The 17235-nt window shown below is 39.2% G+C and overlaps 1 protein-coding gene across 3 annotated transcripts in view; it reads left to right on the top strand.

Annotated features, from left to right (window-relative positions):
* Positions 1–17235, top strand: part of rfx2 (regulatory factor X, 2 (influences HLA class II expression)) — a 44993-nt gene that overhangs the window by 12465 nt on the left and 15293 nt on the right. The window contains exons 2-9 of one of the 3 annotated variants that reach the window (XM_051903213.1): positions 7686–7798; positions 9689–9778; positions 10226–10305; positions 11036–11300; positions 14132–14206; positions 15420–15601; positions 15876–15995; positions 16718–16839. In XM_051903213.1, the coding sequence (XP_051759173.1) occupies positions 7694–7798; positions 9689–9778; positions 10226–10305; positions 11036–11300; positions 14132–14206; positions 15420–15601; positions 15876–15995; positions 16718–16839 (1039 nt within the window). In that variant the 5' untranslated portion in view covers positions 7686–7693. The remainder of the gene's footprint in view (positions 1–7685; positions 7799–9688; positions 9779–10225; positions 10306–11035; positions 11301–14131; positions 14207–15419; positions 15602–15875; positions 15996–16717; positions 16840–17235) is intronic. The other 2 variants (XM_051903215.1, XM_051903214.1) reach the window with 2 other exon arrangements.

The raw sequence follows: 17235 nt of genomic DNA on the forward strand, positions 1-17235 counted from the left end.
CACCTCAAGTAGAAAGTCTATGAATATCTGTAAAAAATATTGGTCAAACTGATAATCAGTCTATTTCTATTATATAATATCCTTATCCTGGAAGATTTGGCACACACAATCCAGAGAAACATCCATTAAATTGACCATAGTCATGCCGTTGACATGACTGGATTGGATTACATAATGTGATACTTGGGCAAGATGCTTGATGAGCTGGACTCCTTCAGAATTTGGCTTGTGTTGAAACGTGTTGAAAGATCCAGAAAGGCAAATTTGATCAAGTCTCATGTGTCTATAGGCAGTCTGTCCCTGTTTGGTGGTAATAGGCGACTATTAGTCAGCAAGTTTAAATACCAATGAGACATGCTTTTTACATACAGTGGTAGAGATCGCCACACTGTGTCATCATAAGAACATTTTAAAGGGCGTGTGATAATCCAGTTGTTGTTGAGATCAGTCATATAAGCTATGGAGTAAAGGCCATGTTGTTCTTGTGGATTAGCAAAAGAATGATTACTCAGCCTGCGTGACTCTGAAATCCGAGTTGTCGAGGTGTAGACGTAATGTGGAGACAATGTGGCATGACAGAATCACTTTAGGAAGTTTCTGTCTTGCTTCCTTCTTAACTATATTGGCTACCATTGACCTGATGCCATTTGGCATTTAGCATTGGTAGTCTGGTAATCTTCCGCTCACTGTCTTCAGAAGAGGTTTTTTTTTAAAAGAGAAACGGCACTGTTATTTTATTACACACAAAAAAATATAAATGCATATTGTGCATGTAATAGTGCTTTTATTTTAATCTAGCTTCTTATTTGCCAGCCAGAACTTGTTGCACTGTTGCAATATAAAGCCCGCAGCAGTAACTTGGCTGACTGGAATCCATCACGTTTCTGAAAAACTCATCCCTGAACAGATTTCCTGCATGTGTCACTTGCTGTAGTTACCAGGACGTATATTTTTGCACCCCAAACAGACACCTTCTTTTAGAGACTCCTTTTCGCAGCTCAATCCTCTGTTTTTGTATCACTATGGGTAACAAGGTGGTGTGACAACAAAAACTGGAGTTCCACCAGTTTGTCATCACCACTAAAAGAAAAACTGAAAGAAAGGGCAATTATCTCTATGGAACCAGACACATTTAACAGTCTTCTCCTTCACCGTCTCATAGTCAAATGTTGCAAAGGTAAGCTTTCTCTTTTACAAAACACTTTTTTTTTTTTTTTTTTTTCCCTTTCGGAATCATCCTCAGCTCAGGGTTGGGGGTGGTGCGGAAATCTGGAAAGGGTTACCGGGGGAGGAGAAGGAGGAGGAGGAAGAGGAGGAGGAGGAGAGGGGGGGCGTTGTGGAGTTGTAAGTGTGAACAAACGGTCTCCATGGCAACGCTCGACCGATTCTCCCTGGCTGCAGAGCCCTTTGCTTTTGGTGTGCTGGCGACGGATGGGCTAGGGTTGTGACAGCAATTGAAGATTGAGGGTTTGGAGATGTGCCTATTTTGGGGGATTTGTTTTGAGGGGCTCACATGAGGACCCAGCTGACCACTTAAACTGTCCACTTCCTCAGCCCGACCTTGCCATCTGCAAACCTTAATCTCACTGGATCAGTCATTAGATATTGAAATAGATGTGAAGAACTGTCTGCCTCTCTTGGAGAAATCTCTTATCTTGCCTCGGATCTTTAATTTTGTGTATGCAAATACAGTATATAAAAGTTATAAATCACACACACACCCCACCATTACTTAATAACATACAGGTTCAAGCTTCATATTTGCAGTTAGCTTGGATGGATGGTCTATATCATAAGTGGTAGGAGCATTTTGTGTGTTTTGAAAGCCGCGTATCTGCAGAACATCAGCCCAACTTGTTGGACACAGATGTCCAGTATAGACGGCCCTTTAATGGCAACAAGTGTCTCTGCTTTATTGCACGGCTGTTCGAAGCTTCCGGCGTGTCGTAAAAGCAATCAGAGTGTATTTCCAAGCTGCAAATCTGTCAGGAACGTCTGGATTATTTAGTTGGAAAAGTAATTTGAGGCTTCGTTTACAAAGTGATTGTTGTATTTGGAGTGTTGAGGTGCAAGCATGACTTGTGGCGGCTTTTCTTTTCTTCTTTTCTTTTTTTTTTTTTTGTCTTTCTGATGGCTTTAGCAGTCCCTGTCAGCGTTCCCACACCAGAAAAAGTTGTTGTAAGTCCTGAAGTACGGCTTTCTGTAGATTTTTCTCTATAACTGCACTTTTTTTCCCCCTACCGAGTCCCTTCCTCCGCTCCAGAGGGTCAGAGTAATAGCTTATGTATTTATTGTTCTAAGTTTCTGGTTAATGTGAGATAGAAGGATCACTTGGGGGATGGCATTGTTTGGTTTGGGAAGTATTCTGTTGGTTGCATAGCAACAGGCTCCTGGAAACGGGAGTGGACGGTGTTGCCACTAGCAACCGTTGTTGCTCTGCAAACAATGTGGGCCAGTGCAAACAAGAGCCAAGACTGTGGGCTCCTGTTTTTAATTGAACATCTGCATGTGCTTTGCCCTGATCGAGCGTTGTTTAAGTTCAATCTGTCTATGACAGATGTGTCTAAACCCTCTTCTCAACAATAACCTCAATCACAGGTATTACTTTTTGTTTTCTTTGTCATTTAGGCCTGGTTTATTGCCAGCATACTTCCAGGAGAGGATTTCGCTCTCCATCTCTTCGCACTCAGGTTAATGAGAACAGAAGGAAATGGCTGCAATGTTGTGGCGGTCTTTAATAGCTCATTTGTGTTGAGCAGAGGTGAGCGCTTGTATCGTGCGGCGGGGAGTCTCTGCTCTACTGTAATAAACCAGAAGCCTATTCAGGACGGGCCTCTCTCGCTCTTCACACCAAAGTGCCGAGGTGCTCCTGCTGTTTTCTGCCTTTGTGCGGCCTATAGCTACTGGTGGGGAATATGTATGGATTTTAACCTTCTCTAGGATCTCAGACAAGAGTGACGTGCCCATGTAAAGGCCCCAATATACTTCAAGTGAAATCCAAGAATGAACTTCTGTGACGTCATTTCAAACAATAACTTTGTTCAAGTTCATTTGTAGTTTGTTTCGGGAGTTTGAAACAGCTTGCCAAAGCAAAGTTTCCTGAAATGTTCACTCTGGCTGGTAAACACCTTTGAACTACCATTCGTTTATCTAATAGGTAGGTATGCTCTGCAACTCCACTTTCTTGGATGTGGAAATCTTCTACGGTGCATTTCTTCGGTTCAGTCCTTTTTGTTGTTTGTCATTGAGAGGAAATTGCGCAGCACATTTTTACATATTCATCTAATGCATCTCTCAGCTAGTGTTGTCAAAAGTACAGACTTCAGTACCAAGTCAGTTCTGAAATTTAAAAAATGTGACAATACAAGCATTTCCCCCTAGCATTTTGAGCGCTGTTGACCTCTGATTGGCCATTGTGTTCACACGCTCAACAGATATGTCTGTGATTGGCTACAATGATCAGCGAATATATTAGGGATTTGCTGATAGACGTTTACTTTCAAATGCTCCCGTGTGTATCTGTGTAAGTACTCGGTGAAGAGCGTCAAAGATGTCTATTTACAACAAGTTTTTGAAGCATTGATCATTGTAGCCAATCACAGACATATCTGTTGAGTGTGTGAACACAATGGCCAATCAGAGGTGTTTAAGAATCCACACAACAGTGCTCAAAATGCTAGGGGGAAATGCTGGTATCGTCACATTTTTAAAATTTCAGTACCAACTTAGTGCTGAAGTCTGTATTTTTGCCAACACTACTCCTAGCAGTGAGGGCGGCCTCAGGATGTTCTATAACAGTATACCACTGGAAAGGTATTTCAAATTTTTTTTTACCCCTAAGCGAAGAAGGATAAAGAACTTCACCATGAGTATATCGGGACCTTAACTACCCTACTTCACTCTTTCTCTATTTTATTGAAAGAGGGTCTTCTAGAACTAGCGAATAATCAGAATAATTAAAATTGCATGTGAATGGGAGTGAAGAATTTTGCTTGTGTCATGTAAACATCTTACTGCGATTGATTCCGTACTCTGTTTATTGTAAAAAATTGCAGTATTGGTGCACGTTAACATAGGCAATGTAAATTTTGGGTCTTGAAAAAAGATGGTTGAGAACCGCTGCGCAGTACTCAGACTGTCAGGCTGAAGCTGATTTCTCGCCGAACACCTGAAGGCATACAGTGAGCGATCGCTCCCATTCTCTGGGAATAATAGCAGTAGGCAGGAATCAGCTCCAAAGATAACTGCAGCAGGGACAGCCCAGGACATATTTATAACCAATGCAACACCCCTGAGGCAAATTCCTTTCTTTTAAAAGATCTAAGCACACTCATTCTATTTACCCTCAGAGTTCTGATGAAGCTTATTTACGTTCTGACTAGTGTTTTACCTTTCCAGTCTGGTTCAGGTGAGCGTTAGGCAAAGTCTATGGGATTTGAACCAAATAACTCCTGTTGACTGATCCTGCAAGTCTAGTTGGAAAGCATGACTGTGACCATCTACACACTTCTTCTAACTAGTGTAAACAAACTAGAAGGCTTCCAGCCTGGTGACGACTGGATGATTACACCCACACATAATCTGTCCCCGCAAAACCACAGATTTCCACAGAACTGGAACCCACGTCATTCATAAAATTCGAGCAGCCACCACCCCTTGAGTTTTTGTTGATTTAAATATTTCAGTTAATTTGATTATGCCCTTAGCTACTGATAAGAGTTGTCATAGTTCCTGTTTAACACATGTTTGAATTTGAATTCAATCAAATCAACACAGAAAAAGTCTGGAAATTCCATCTGGGCTTACTGATGATCAGTTTCAACACTGAATCTTCTTTATGTCCTCACAATCAATAAAGACTCATGATAAATAAAGTCATGGAAATTATTGATGGATTGAAAATAATTTTTTACAGAAACAGCGAAACCTAAATTAAAGTTTCCATTTAGCCAAAAAATGAAACAAAGTGTTTGTAATCAGTTAATTAATCAAATTTATTTAATATTCAACGCTCTTCATGTATAAACTAAGTTAAAAATTTTAATTGCACATAAGGCAGTTTTACATTAACTGTTTAGTTATATAATTTTGTTTCTACTCCAATTGGTTGTTGAAGTATAAACATTTATATGGTGGCTGTAATAGCTTTTTAACATGACAGATTTATTCAAACATACATTAAATAATGAAGACAACAGATTAAGTTAAAAAAAAAAAAAAATTTAAATGTTGTGCATGTGTTTATCAAAATGCTTCTCTCTGGAGTTATTATTTTCTTGCTCATAAGTTATGGAAATTGAATGGCTTTCCTGAGGTAACAATATATCAGTGTTACGTGATATATTGTTTACAAGCTCTTTTACCGACATCTTTCAGCAGCTGAAACACTGATTGAGGAATTACATGAGACATGTTACATTTCAGTAAGTACTGTTACTTTCAACATTTTGTGCTATAACTCGTAGTAAAGAGGAAGTGCTGCTGCATGAACTGAGGCACTACATTTTGAATTTCATTATAAAACTGACAGAATTTGAAAGCTGAGACTTTGTTTCATACCCAAAGCAAAAAGCTAATAAGCGCTAATTAAACCCAGTCAATGATTTCGACCTGCCAAAATGGTTTCGGCTGAAATCGGAAATTCATTTTCGGTCACTAATGGAAATTAATAAAATCTCAAAGTCGTAGAAGAGACAGTTATTAAATTTTTTTTTTTCTTGTAATATGCTGCTTTAAAACATTTATTGGCAACAAATTTGAAGAACAATCTCTATAAAATTAAAAAAAAAAAAAAACCTTAAAAAGTTAGTCACCAAGACAGACTGGAAAAAATAATGGAAAAGTCATGGAAGCTTACTGGTCAAAAGCTATTGGAACACACCCTGTGCTTTGAAATGTTGGTTTAAAACCATGGATTTTAATGGATTTACACAGGATTTCTTTGTTTTTAATTTTTTTTTAAACACATTTGTAGTGTTCTCTCTGCAGTGTATATACTCCCAAAGGGCATCTGAGTTCATGCTTTTTACTTAACTGATTCATCTGTTGTATTCATTACAGTTCCTTTATTTTCTGAAAACGGGAACAGTTAGATTTTCTCCAATTAATTTACCTTTTGAATGGAGCTTCACACTTGAGAATTCATTACTTCTATTTTACTAATCTCAGAAAACACAATTAGCTTTTATTCTTTATTCTTCTACTCCCAGTGGAAAACTTTAAGTGCCTGTAATTAGCATCCATTTTTCCTGCAGATGAAATCAAGCGTATTGCTTGTCTTTTGCACTATTTTAAACTTTAACAACAAACTGTCAGTCAAGGTGTCTCTTGAAGCACACAAGCTCACAGATCAGCCTCCGCCGCTGCTTGTTGGTCAGGATCAATGCAGGCACACGTTGTAAACGCAGGTCTGGGACCTGTTGAGCACGCCGGTGGTGATAAATGCACCGTCGGACTGGTTAAGAGCTTATTTAGATGTACAGAGATCGTCCGCCCCCCTGTAACTCGTTCCCCGTCTCTGAGTCTGCCTGTCTCTCCAACACTCCAAAGTTCCTGTGTGTGAGCTTAAAAAAGAATAGCACAAGGGGAAGGGGGGTGGTAGAGTTAGGGATGGTTGCCATGGATCCCTCACCATAGCAACCGACAAACGTTTACAAAGCATTGAGGAATTTCCTCATATCAGCTGTATTATTGGAGCCCCTAGAGACGGACTCTCATTCCAAACAACCGCTGGAGATCATCAGTATCCTGGTGGGGGGGGACCAGCCTCATTGCCATTTTAGTTTTTTACCTCCTTTTTCTTTTCATAGTTGGGGGGGGTGTTGTTTTTTCTGCCCCTCCACTTTTTCCAAAGTCCCCCTGCTCTCACCTCCTATTCTATCTTTTTTTTTTTGCTGTGGTAGGCTGCCTGGTCTCTATTTGTCATTCTTTTCTTCTCTTTCCTGTCGTTGTGTGCGCCATCAGCACCTATAAGAGTTTGAAGAGTTGCATCAGGATCTCGACGACAGTGACAAACTCAGTTCTTCACTTTAGCCGAATTCCCCTTTGACTGAACCGCATTGCGGTTGTGCTGGGATTGTTAATGTCTCCTTTGTTCTTTTCTCCATAATAGAGTTCAGAGGTGAGCGGCCTGCTGGGGATGCGGGTGACTCAGGCTGACTTGGCTAGGTTGAGCTCCTGGTCCTTTCGTAGAAGACGGTGTGAAAAGCCGCTTTGTATCCCACTTTTCCTGGCACATGCGCAGAGCTGTATTTCAGTGGGCTGCTCTTATCCTCTCCAGCAACCTGTTGCAGCTTAGTTCAATTGCATTGTTTCTTTAGTTGTATTGGAAATCAGTTGGGACCTGATGACATCTTAGTCATGATATTATCCTGCCATTCTTTATGTTTAGCGTGTTAGCACACACGGTGATACATTGTCATCTTTTAGTCGTTTTCTCATTCATCTTCATTGGTTTTCGGTGCTTGCGCAATTATATTCTTAGCTTGTATTGATTTTGTTCAAATAAAAATTGAGTGTGTGGTAACTTAATGCTATACCTACTAATGCTAATCTACTTTTTCCCATAAAAACTTTGTTAAATTATTAATTGTTGGCATGTTAAAACATCATCATGAGTGAATTATTACAATATTAATTTTAATATTACCCACATACTAATACTACATACTATAACTATCTACTAGGAGAAACCATGCAGCGGTCAGAGGGTGGCTCAGAGTCAGCATCCACTGTGGCGCTGAGAACGTCCACTTCAGCCCAGGCGCCGGTGGTTCAGCCCGTTCCCGCCTCTCAACAGGTAAGCAGGCTCAGCACTGATGCACTAAAGTAGCATAATAATAATAATTAAGGAAACTCCTCCCACACAAGTTGTTCAATATGAAGATCTGAGCTGCTTTAGCTCTTCTGTCATCGTTCTGAATCTCTATAAAGATTCTTTTCAATATGCACTGGATCCATCTGAAGCGATGAAAGATTTCTCCTCACCCACACCCTTCATCTGTCAGAGCCACTTGAAATGATTAGCAGCGACTTTGCGTGGTGCTGCTGAGGGAGATGTTGGGTTTGGATCAACCACACATCCAAAGAAACCAGTCTTTATGTAATTTCGGTTAATATTTTGAGTAGAGCATCACATTTCCCGGGACAGCTGTAGAGGATTTGACGAAAACCAGCGACGAATGAAATATAGACTCCTTGTACGTAACATTTGTGGTGCTAGAAGTCTGGATCAAAGATGACGGTTTTATAAACGAAACTTTCCAGTAATCTTTCTCAGGATCCTGAGATCTTTTGCAGTGTTTTTTTTTAATTTTTTTTTTATAAATATTTGTATTTTGACGCAACAAAGAAACACCCTTTCACCCACCTTCCATTATTTAGACAAACAGGGAGTCCCACCCCAAGCTCACACCATTAGTTCAGCCAGAAGTTTTGGAAATGCCAAAGTGTCATTGTCACAAAATGGCTTACTTTAGTCTCTCTACAATAAAATCACTATTTTTGAAGCCACAAAAAAATGCTTCCATCCACAATAAAAGTAATCCATATGACTCCAGGGGGTTAATAAAGGCCTTCTGAAGCGAAGTGATTGATTTTTTTATTTTTTTATTTTTATTTTTTTTTTTTAAGAAAAATATCCATATTTAAAACTTTATTAACTATAATAACTAGCTTTCAGCAGATGGCCGCATGCATCGATTTGCGGCAGAAGAGTAACCTCTGACCCGATGCATGACGTAATGTTGAACACGGAAGCGGAGAGGATCGAGCAAAACAAAACACCGGTCACAAATCAGAACTCTAAAACAATAACTTTTAAAGATAAAAATGATGGATGATTTTGATATAAGAGAAGAGGAGCTTGAGTTTGTTGCCCAGCCCTATTTGCTTAAACCGCGAGAGGTGTCTAAGCTTACGATACTCCTACAACCTACGTCATACATCACATCAGGGGGTTACTCATTTGGCGTGAGTCGATTTGCACTGTATGCGTACGGTCGTCCGCCGGAAGATACTGTAGTTATTTGAATTTATAAAGCTTTAAATATGGATATTTTTCTTTCAAAAATGTTTTGCTTTAAAAGGCCTTTATTAACCCCCTGGAGCCGTATGGATTACTTTTATTATGGATGGATGCATTTTTTTTTTTTTTTTTTTTGGCTTCAAAATATGGTCCCCCATTCACAACCATTATAAACCTTGGAGGAGCAAGGATGTTTTTAAATACATCTCTGATTGTGTTCTTCTGAAAGAAGAAAGTCATATACACCTAGGATAGCTTGAGGGTGAGTAAATCATGGAATAATTTTAATTTTTGGGTGAACTATCCCTTTAATCAAAGTAACGTCCTTCTTGCACCAACATCTCTTCTTTTCTCTGATGTGTTTACTGGCGCGAGTGCGGGACAACCTGTCATTCACATGAGATCACAGCAGTTGCAAATCCTATGATCCTATGAGCCCTACGTTTTTTTTTTTTGTTTGTTTGTTTTTTTTCTTGTTCGAGAAGCCTTTTCACTCGGATATATTTCACAATAGGGAAGAAAAGACTATCGCAACTTCCGTTTCACGATGACTTTAAACTTGGATAATTGCATTCTAACATCGAAACAATTACGCACCTCACCTTTTAAAGAGAAAAAGGTCTAATTTTTACATTTGTGTGTGTGTGTGTCCCTCACCTGCAGCGTGTGTTAGTTCAGGCCACCGGCTCTTCCCAGAAGGGAGCTCAGGTGCAGCAGTTGCCAGTGCCTAGAGTGCAACAGGTCCCTCAGCAGGTACACACACACACACAGTACAGTCAATCAAACCCTGCACGCTCACTGCACATGCTGAGGACCCACAACACCTCTGGCTTATCTTTTGGCTCTCTACATATCTTTTTCGCTCTCTTGTGACTGTCTTTGTCTTTCCATCACGCTCTTTCTCTCCCAGCATACTGTCAGAACCCCGAAACGCAGATATGCTTTACTTTCACACACGTCACGCTTGGTTTGTTGCGACTAATATGTTAATAAGTAGTTTCCCGGCTCGACAGGGCGTCTCTGATTGTTGAGGCGAAGCTTTGTGCTCACTGCCCCCTACTGCCTGCAGCTTGCATACAGCTGTTCATCTCATTTCCCTTACAGAATCTGCATTAGCACATCTCAGATCTCATGCAGTGGTTATTTAGCACCAGTCTGACCTGTATTTATGTGTGTGTCTGTGTGTGTGTGTGTTTGAAGGTTCAACCCGTTCAGCATGTGTACCAGTCTCAGGTGCAGTACGTGGAGGGGGCAGAGGCTGTCTACCCCAATGGCACAATGTAAGCACCTATCAATCTGTCAATCAAACATGTGTTCAGTTCTTAATTTTGTGTACAGATGCTGTTTATTGCATATGTAATATAATTTATAATATTGGAGCCTTTTTCATGAATACTCGCATTCCATTTTATTTAATGCTTATTTCTAGAAATAATTACACAGTCATGCAAATATGGGTTTTAAACTCATTTTATAATGTCAAAAAATGTAATAGGGTCAGAAGAAACATATATTAATTAGTTCTCTTGTCCCACACCAACCTCCTTAAAATGGCTGCTTGATCATAATAAAAATGAAATTACTAAATTTTTCAGGTGCCTTTTTAAGTGTTTCAGGCCCTATTCTTGAGGTATTTTTATGGAAATTGTTTTTTGTTTTTTTGTTTTTAAGGGAGGGGGGGGGATTAATAATGACTGACTGTGATATAATATCTGGTCAGAAACCATATCAGTATTGAAAACCCTAGCAGCTTTCAGTCTGTTTTTCAGAATGTTCATGTCCACTGTGTAGTTAATTAGCTAATTAAATATTAATTAATTAATTAGCTAATATAATTGCTCAAAAATTGTAAAATATGTCTCCTTTAATTGGTCGTGAAAGATGCTTATTCAGATAGCTGGAGTCCAGATCAAAACTTCTTTTAAAGACAGTTGAAAAGTCAAAAGATGTGCTTTGAAGGTTGAGATTACATTAAACACTAATCGTTACTGTCTTTCTTTGTTCCTTCAGTCGTACTGCATACTCGTATAACCCAGAGTCCCAGCTGTATGGACAGGGCAGCGGAAGCACCTATTTTGACTCTCAAGCGGGGGGTACTCAGGTTACCACCGTCGTCTCGTCTGCTGGCGGAGTTCCTGCCCACAGCATGGTGGGAATCGCCATGGACGTGGGCAGCAGTCAGATCATTTCCAGCGGCAGTGCCTACTTGATTCACGGCGGGATGGAGAGCGGACGCCACCACACCTCTCACTCCTCACGCTCCTCGTCTGCAATGGTACGGTCCACTGTTCTGAAATCCTTCAAGACTGGTCCACTAGTGACATGGGAGGGGAGTTTTTAGTCTCAGTTACTTTGAGCTCATAGAAAGTTATGGTTTTGTAAATATGAACTATCATAGACTAGTCTCATGGTCTAGATGAGTTGTGACAGGAATGTTACGATGGTTAAGCTTATATGATGTCTTTTTACACAGAAAAAAATTTCAACTCATACCTCTGGTTATAAAATCTGACAAAAGATATGTTTACAGTTTTATAAAATCACTTACTAACAAATTATATCCAATATTTTAACTCCTGTCATGACCATTTAGCCCATAAGCCCAATATCTTTCACGTGATATGTGCAAGGAAACCAGAAAGAGGATCTTTAGAGAATCAAGTCAGTAAAGCATAACTAGAAGATTACCTACCTAGAAAAGTAGCTAAATTTAATTCTACATAATCTAAATTAGCAATTTAGGCAACTTTACAATTGAAATAAGACACATTTTTGTTCAAAAGAATTAATACCACTGATATATACAAGCTGCGTCTCTGCATAAAGGAGTTATGACTTTTTTTTTTTTATTATTATTATTTTAATATGTTCCTTGAGGTTCACTTATAATGTTTGCACACAAAAACAAATATATATGCAGAAAAATGGATATTTACAAATTACGGCCACTGTTATGATTGGCTAACGTCATTGCATAGAAGAGTATCAACGGCCACTCACTATTGCATGCAAGTAAGTGTTTTGAGAACATTATCCATATAAAACTGTAATTTACAGACAAAGCATTATGAAATAATTTACTTACTGTCAGATCCAATAATGTTGGCAGTAACGTGTTTACCCACCATGCAAAGCACGCAATTGCGTGGGGCACAACAGGCTTGGGGGCCCCCGCGATTTCTCCCAAAAGCCCCCATCACCATCCACTCCCCGGAACGGGATTACATCCGTACATCAGTACATCCCTCCCGAAGATTTGCTTAGGGCCCCCAATAATGTAAACGCCCCTGAATGTTGGCTGCTTCATCTTCCAATAAAAGGTGCCTCGTTTATAAAACAAAATGCTCCGAACAAACATATAATCCTCCAACGTGATCTGGGACGCCATTTAAAAAAAAAACGCCATTTACTTGTTTACGGCGCTGGGATCCTTCTGAAGTCTGTACAGAGACGCCAAAGAGCTGTTTAAACTGGATGTGTCAAAGCGAACGTTCTTTCACTCTTCCATTTATCCTGTTGTCGGCAGACTCAAGTGCGTGGAGTATGTCAGAAACTGAATGATGTATACTGTGTCCAGTGTAGACAGCGTCAGTGATTATAATGGGTTCTGTTTGCTTTTGACGCAACGCCACGCTCACATCTAGTGTAGGCAAAAGCCAGCTGCTAAGCGACTGAACGCCAGTGGGCGGGGCCTATGATGTGATGACATAACTTTGATAACTATTTGTCTGTTTCTTGCTCTGGAGGAAGTCCTATGCAAATGTAATTGCCCGTGTGACGTCACAAATCCCACAATATCAAAATGAGCCGTTTTTGGAGCTTGATTATGTAGATGCTTTGTTTACAATGAGGAGGATTTTAAACTGTGAATCTTGCAGGATGTTTTAATGGTACCTCTTATATGTCAAAAGTGGCAAAAGGCAAATTTGAATTATGACCCTTTTAAATCTCCTACAGATTTATTTTCAAACTAAAGAATGAGTCAAAATGACTTTTTGTGGTAATCCGCAACATGTCACAGATGACGTTGATTCTTACATTCTTTAAGAAAAAAGTGTTTTGCAAGTCTGTGTTTTGCAATTTCTCAAAGTCACGTCACCAGATTTATCATGCAAACACATTTTTCCTTTACCAGTACACCACAGAGTAGAGATGACACACACTGTCATCAGAGTGTAGCTTTCTTTCCACAGTGTGCTAGTTTATGAGGTGGGCTGGAAGCAGGGACAGGGCTTAAGGAGGCGACTGCCTCTAAATAATCCAGCTCTGCCTTGTTTTAGCAGTTTTCACAGCCACTTGAGTGGCCTCCGAAACAAAGCAACCCCTGGGGCTCATTACCATTTGGCCAAGAGCCCTCGGGAGCCTTTTAAAGACTTGGAAAGATGCCTGTTTTTTTTTTTTTTCTTTCACCCTGTCTCCCTCTTTCTCTTTATAAGTTTTGCCACTCTGCCAAAACTCTCGCTCTCTCTCTCTCTCTGCCTCTTTATATCTTTCTTTCCCCCTCTAATCTTTTCTTCTCAATCTTTTTTTCAAGCCTTATTCTCTTTATTTCAACTTTTAAAAAGTATTTTTTTTAGTGCCCACTGTGGAAGAAACAAGTCTGGTTCATAAATGCAATAACAGAAACTAATAACCTCCTCCCCAGCTAATACCTGCAGAAAAACATGTTTATTTGAGTCAAATTAAATCTGCTTTTTCAGCATCACGCATCAAATGCGACAGTGTCTTTACAGAGGGCACGACCCCACTAACTGTGTGATTTCAGACGTGGCTAGAGAGTTTGTCTCATGTGTTTGAGAGTAGCCTGACCTCACGCCCTGTGTGTGCAGCTCATTAGCATATATGAGGCCGAGACAGGAAGAGTGGCCTAACCCTCCGAGTTCCTCACATTTGCATGCTTTTTGTCCACCCATAATGAATGTGGCTGCAAACACTGACAGACTGTAATGGAAATGCTCAAAGTCCGGCTGCAGCTAACAGACTGATTTCCTTTTCTTTTTTTGTGTCTTTTTTCCCTCTCTGTTGTTCCCCCCGAACATTCCACCCCCTCTGTTTTTCCCTTCTCTTCCCCCGTTTCATGTCTTGCATGCTCCTACTTTTCCTCAGCTTGAAATGGCGATTGAAAACCTCCAAAAGTCAGAAGGGATTGCCACTCACAAAAGCAGCCTGCTCAACAGCCATGTAAGTCAAACTGGGAAAAAACTTTATTGAAACTGGAACAAGTCCTGAAAAAAAGGCTTAGTTCATCCTGCCTGCCTCTTCGCTTTGCTTTTCACTGCTGCTGTGAGCATGCTTTTTCCAGAACAGCCCCTCGCTCTGTGTATTTTGGGTTTAAAGCGCCTCAGACCCCCTGCATTTACATTACACCACCACCCAGGGATCACTGTGTTTATATGCGTGAGATGTACTCCTGAACATCAAGTACTCAAATCTTATATTTAAGGATTTTATATTTTTAGAATTAATTTTATTTGTATTTATACTGACACCTCAGCTCTAGGCAGTGAATATTTATGAATGTTCAAATATTCTTTTCTTAGGTGAGACCTGAGATGAGATTTATATAACAATGCCATTGGTGTGTCAGTGGATGGCATAATTTGATCCTCACAGATTGGCAATTATTACTCCCTCAAAGTCCGTAGACATCTCACTCATTTCAAACAGAGGCATTTATCGAGTGTTTAAAACTCCCTCTCCCATGTTGTTTCTCAGTTATCAGGAGGCCTGCACAGAATCTGCACCCACAGAATTTGAATGCCGTTCATTCACAAAGTTCTACATACTTTTCACTCCTTGCATGTTTATGAAATATTTGGCTAATTTGACAATCTGTTTATCTAACTTTTTTTTGTTTGTTTTTTTTTAAAGAAATTTTTCACATTAGAGTGGAAATTTGATAATTTATTCACCTTCATGTTGTTTCAGTGTTGTTATTGTTAACTAAAACTATTCAAAATTGTTTAATATATCCTTGGCAACTTGCTGAAATAAAACAAGTTGAAGTACTAAAATTACTAAAGCTAAAACTGAATAAAAATGTCTTTTGTGTTCCACAGAAGAAATTAAAATGCATTTGGAAAGACATGAGGGAGAATAAATGATGAAGATTTTTATTTTATTTTTTTTCAACAGATTTCCATGCATTTCCTTACACTCTGTGCAATGAAATGTGAAAGTGCAGATCCCATTAGGGTCTTTTTTTTTTTTTTTTTTTTTTTTTTTTTTTATCAGTCAAATTAATTTGGTAATTAATATGAACATACAGTATGAATGCAGAAGTGTTCTGTTGTGTGGTTTTGTTGCTATTGTTTTGTCAGGGAAAACTGATGAATTTAAGCTTTCTTGATTAGATACTGTTTTATTCATCTGTTGTGTGTGTGTGTGTGTACAGTTGCAGTGGTTGCTGGATAATTATGAGACAGCTGAGGGTGTGAGTCTGCCGCGGAGCTCTCTGTATAACCACTACCTGAGACACTGTCAGGAGCAAAAACTGGATCCGGTTAATGCCGCCTCTTTTGGCAAACTCATCCGCTCTGTCTTCATGGGCCTTCGCACAAGAAGACTTGGCACAAGGTCAGACTACACCCCACAAATACAGCTAATCTATAAACTATAATCTATAAGACGTAAAAGTAGTTTTACAGCTTATCCACTCTCAAAAGAAAAGCACAATCTTGAAGCAGCACAGAAAAGAACATTGAGTGGATTTGCTGCAGACACTCTAATACTTAAAGAATGATCATGAGATGATGGTCTGAAATAAATGACGTTCAGTCTCAAATTGTGGTGTGTCGTTGTGCTGGAATAAAAAATGTGATGGCTCATTTCGTCTATGTGTGTGTCTCAGGGGAAACTCAAAATACCATTATTATGGCATTCGTCTGAAGCCTGACTCGCCTCTCAACCGCTTGCAGGAGGACACGCAGTACATGGCAATGAGACAACAACCTGTCCATCAGAAACAGAGGTGATATAAACATCCCCCCTCTCTCCTTCTCAATTGCATCCAATCTTCATGTCCCAGTCTTCTTTGCCATCAGGATCTGTGTGTGTTTGTGTGCATGTCTCACTCAATTGTTCAGATCCTGCTAGAGCTTTTAAGGGTTTATTTTTTTTTTTTTTTTTTTTTTTGATTCATTAAATCCTCTTCTAATTATTTCCCACACTGGCTGAATAGATGGACACTCACACCCGAGTTTTATCTCCATTCAGACATAGAGATCCCAGTGTGGGTTTTGCAAACTTAATTAAATGTTGAAACGGTGAAAATAATTAAATGTATTCATTACGTATTTATTATTAATGTCACGGGTAGCTGCAATTGATGCAGGTGTGAGAAAATTAATGGAGAATAAATTATATTGATATTATTTATAATAATAATAATTCTTATTGATCAATTCACACATGATTTTTCTAAATAAAATACCTTTTTATGTCCTATTAATAAAAAATGTTGTTGTTCTTTTTAAAACATTATGCTGGCCTCCGGTTTCTGACGTTAGTTATTCAGGTTCAAAACTGTCAGATTTTTTTTGGCATTGGAAATGCACAGAATACCTTCAGATTGGACACTGACTCTGCAGACTGACGGAAAATTATCTTCTCTTTCTTGCTTAGTCATATCCTCTGTAATCCCCAGTAGTGAATTCTACATTTAATCCTTCTGTTGGTATTTCCTGTGTCCAGGTTTAAGCCCTTTCACAAGATGGATGGGATGGGGGACAGTCTGAACAGCGGCTCCCAGCACTCGTCCAGCACCCCTGAGCAGAGCGTGGCGGCCCAGAGCCAGCATCACCAGCAGTACATTGGTAAACCTCCTCCATGATTTTTTTTTTTATACATGAATACATGATTTAATACATTAGTACTGGGGCTGCTTGATTATGGCAAAAATCATAATCACGATTAAATTTGGTCAATATTGAAATCAAGATTATTTAACATGACTATTGGTGGGTGAAATAATCAAAATCTTATTTCACGCTATGAGTAATTTTAAATATCAGTGAAATTTTTCGATACTTCAGTTAACCTAGTATTAGTTTTGTTGATGTAAGAAAAAGGTCCTCAAAATAATTACATAAGACAAGTAAACAGTAAACAAGTAAACACAAGTAAACAGTCAGCAATACAATAAGAACAAATAAACTAATTATAAACAAAATGAACAAGTAAATACAACAAAACGAAAATACAAAATAAAT

Source organism: Ctenopharyngodon idella, chromosome 8, assembly GCF_019924925.1.
Source record: "Ctenopharyngodon idella isolate HZGC_01 chromosome 8, HZGC01, whole genome shotgun sequence".
In the NCBI taxonomy this organism is placed as follows: domain Eukaryota; kingdom Metazoa; phylum Chordata; class Actinopteri; order Cypriniformes; family Xenocyprididae; genus Ctenopharyngodon; species Ctenopharyngodon idella.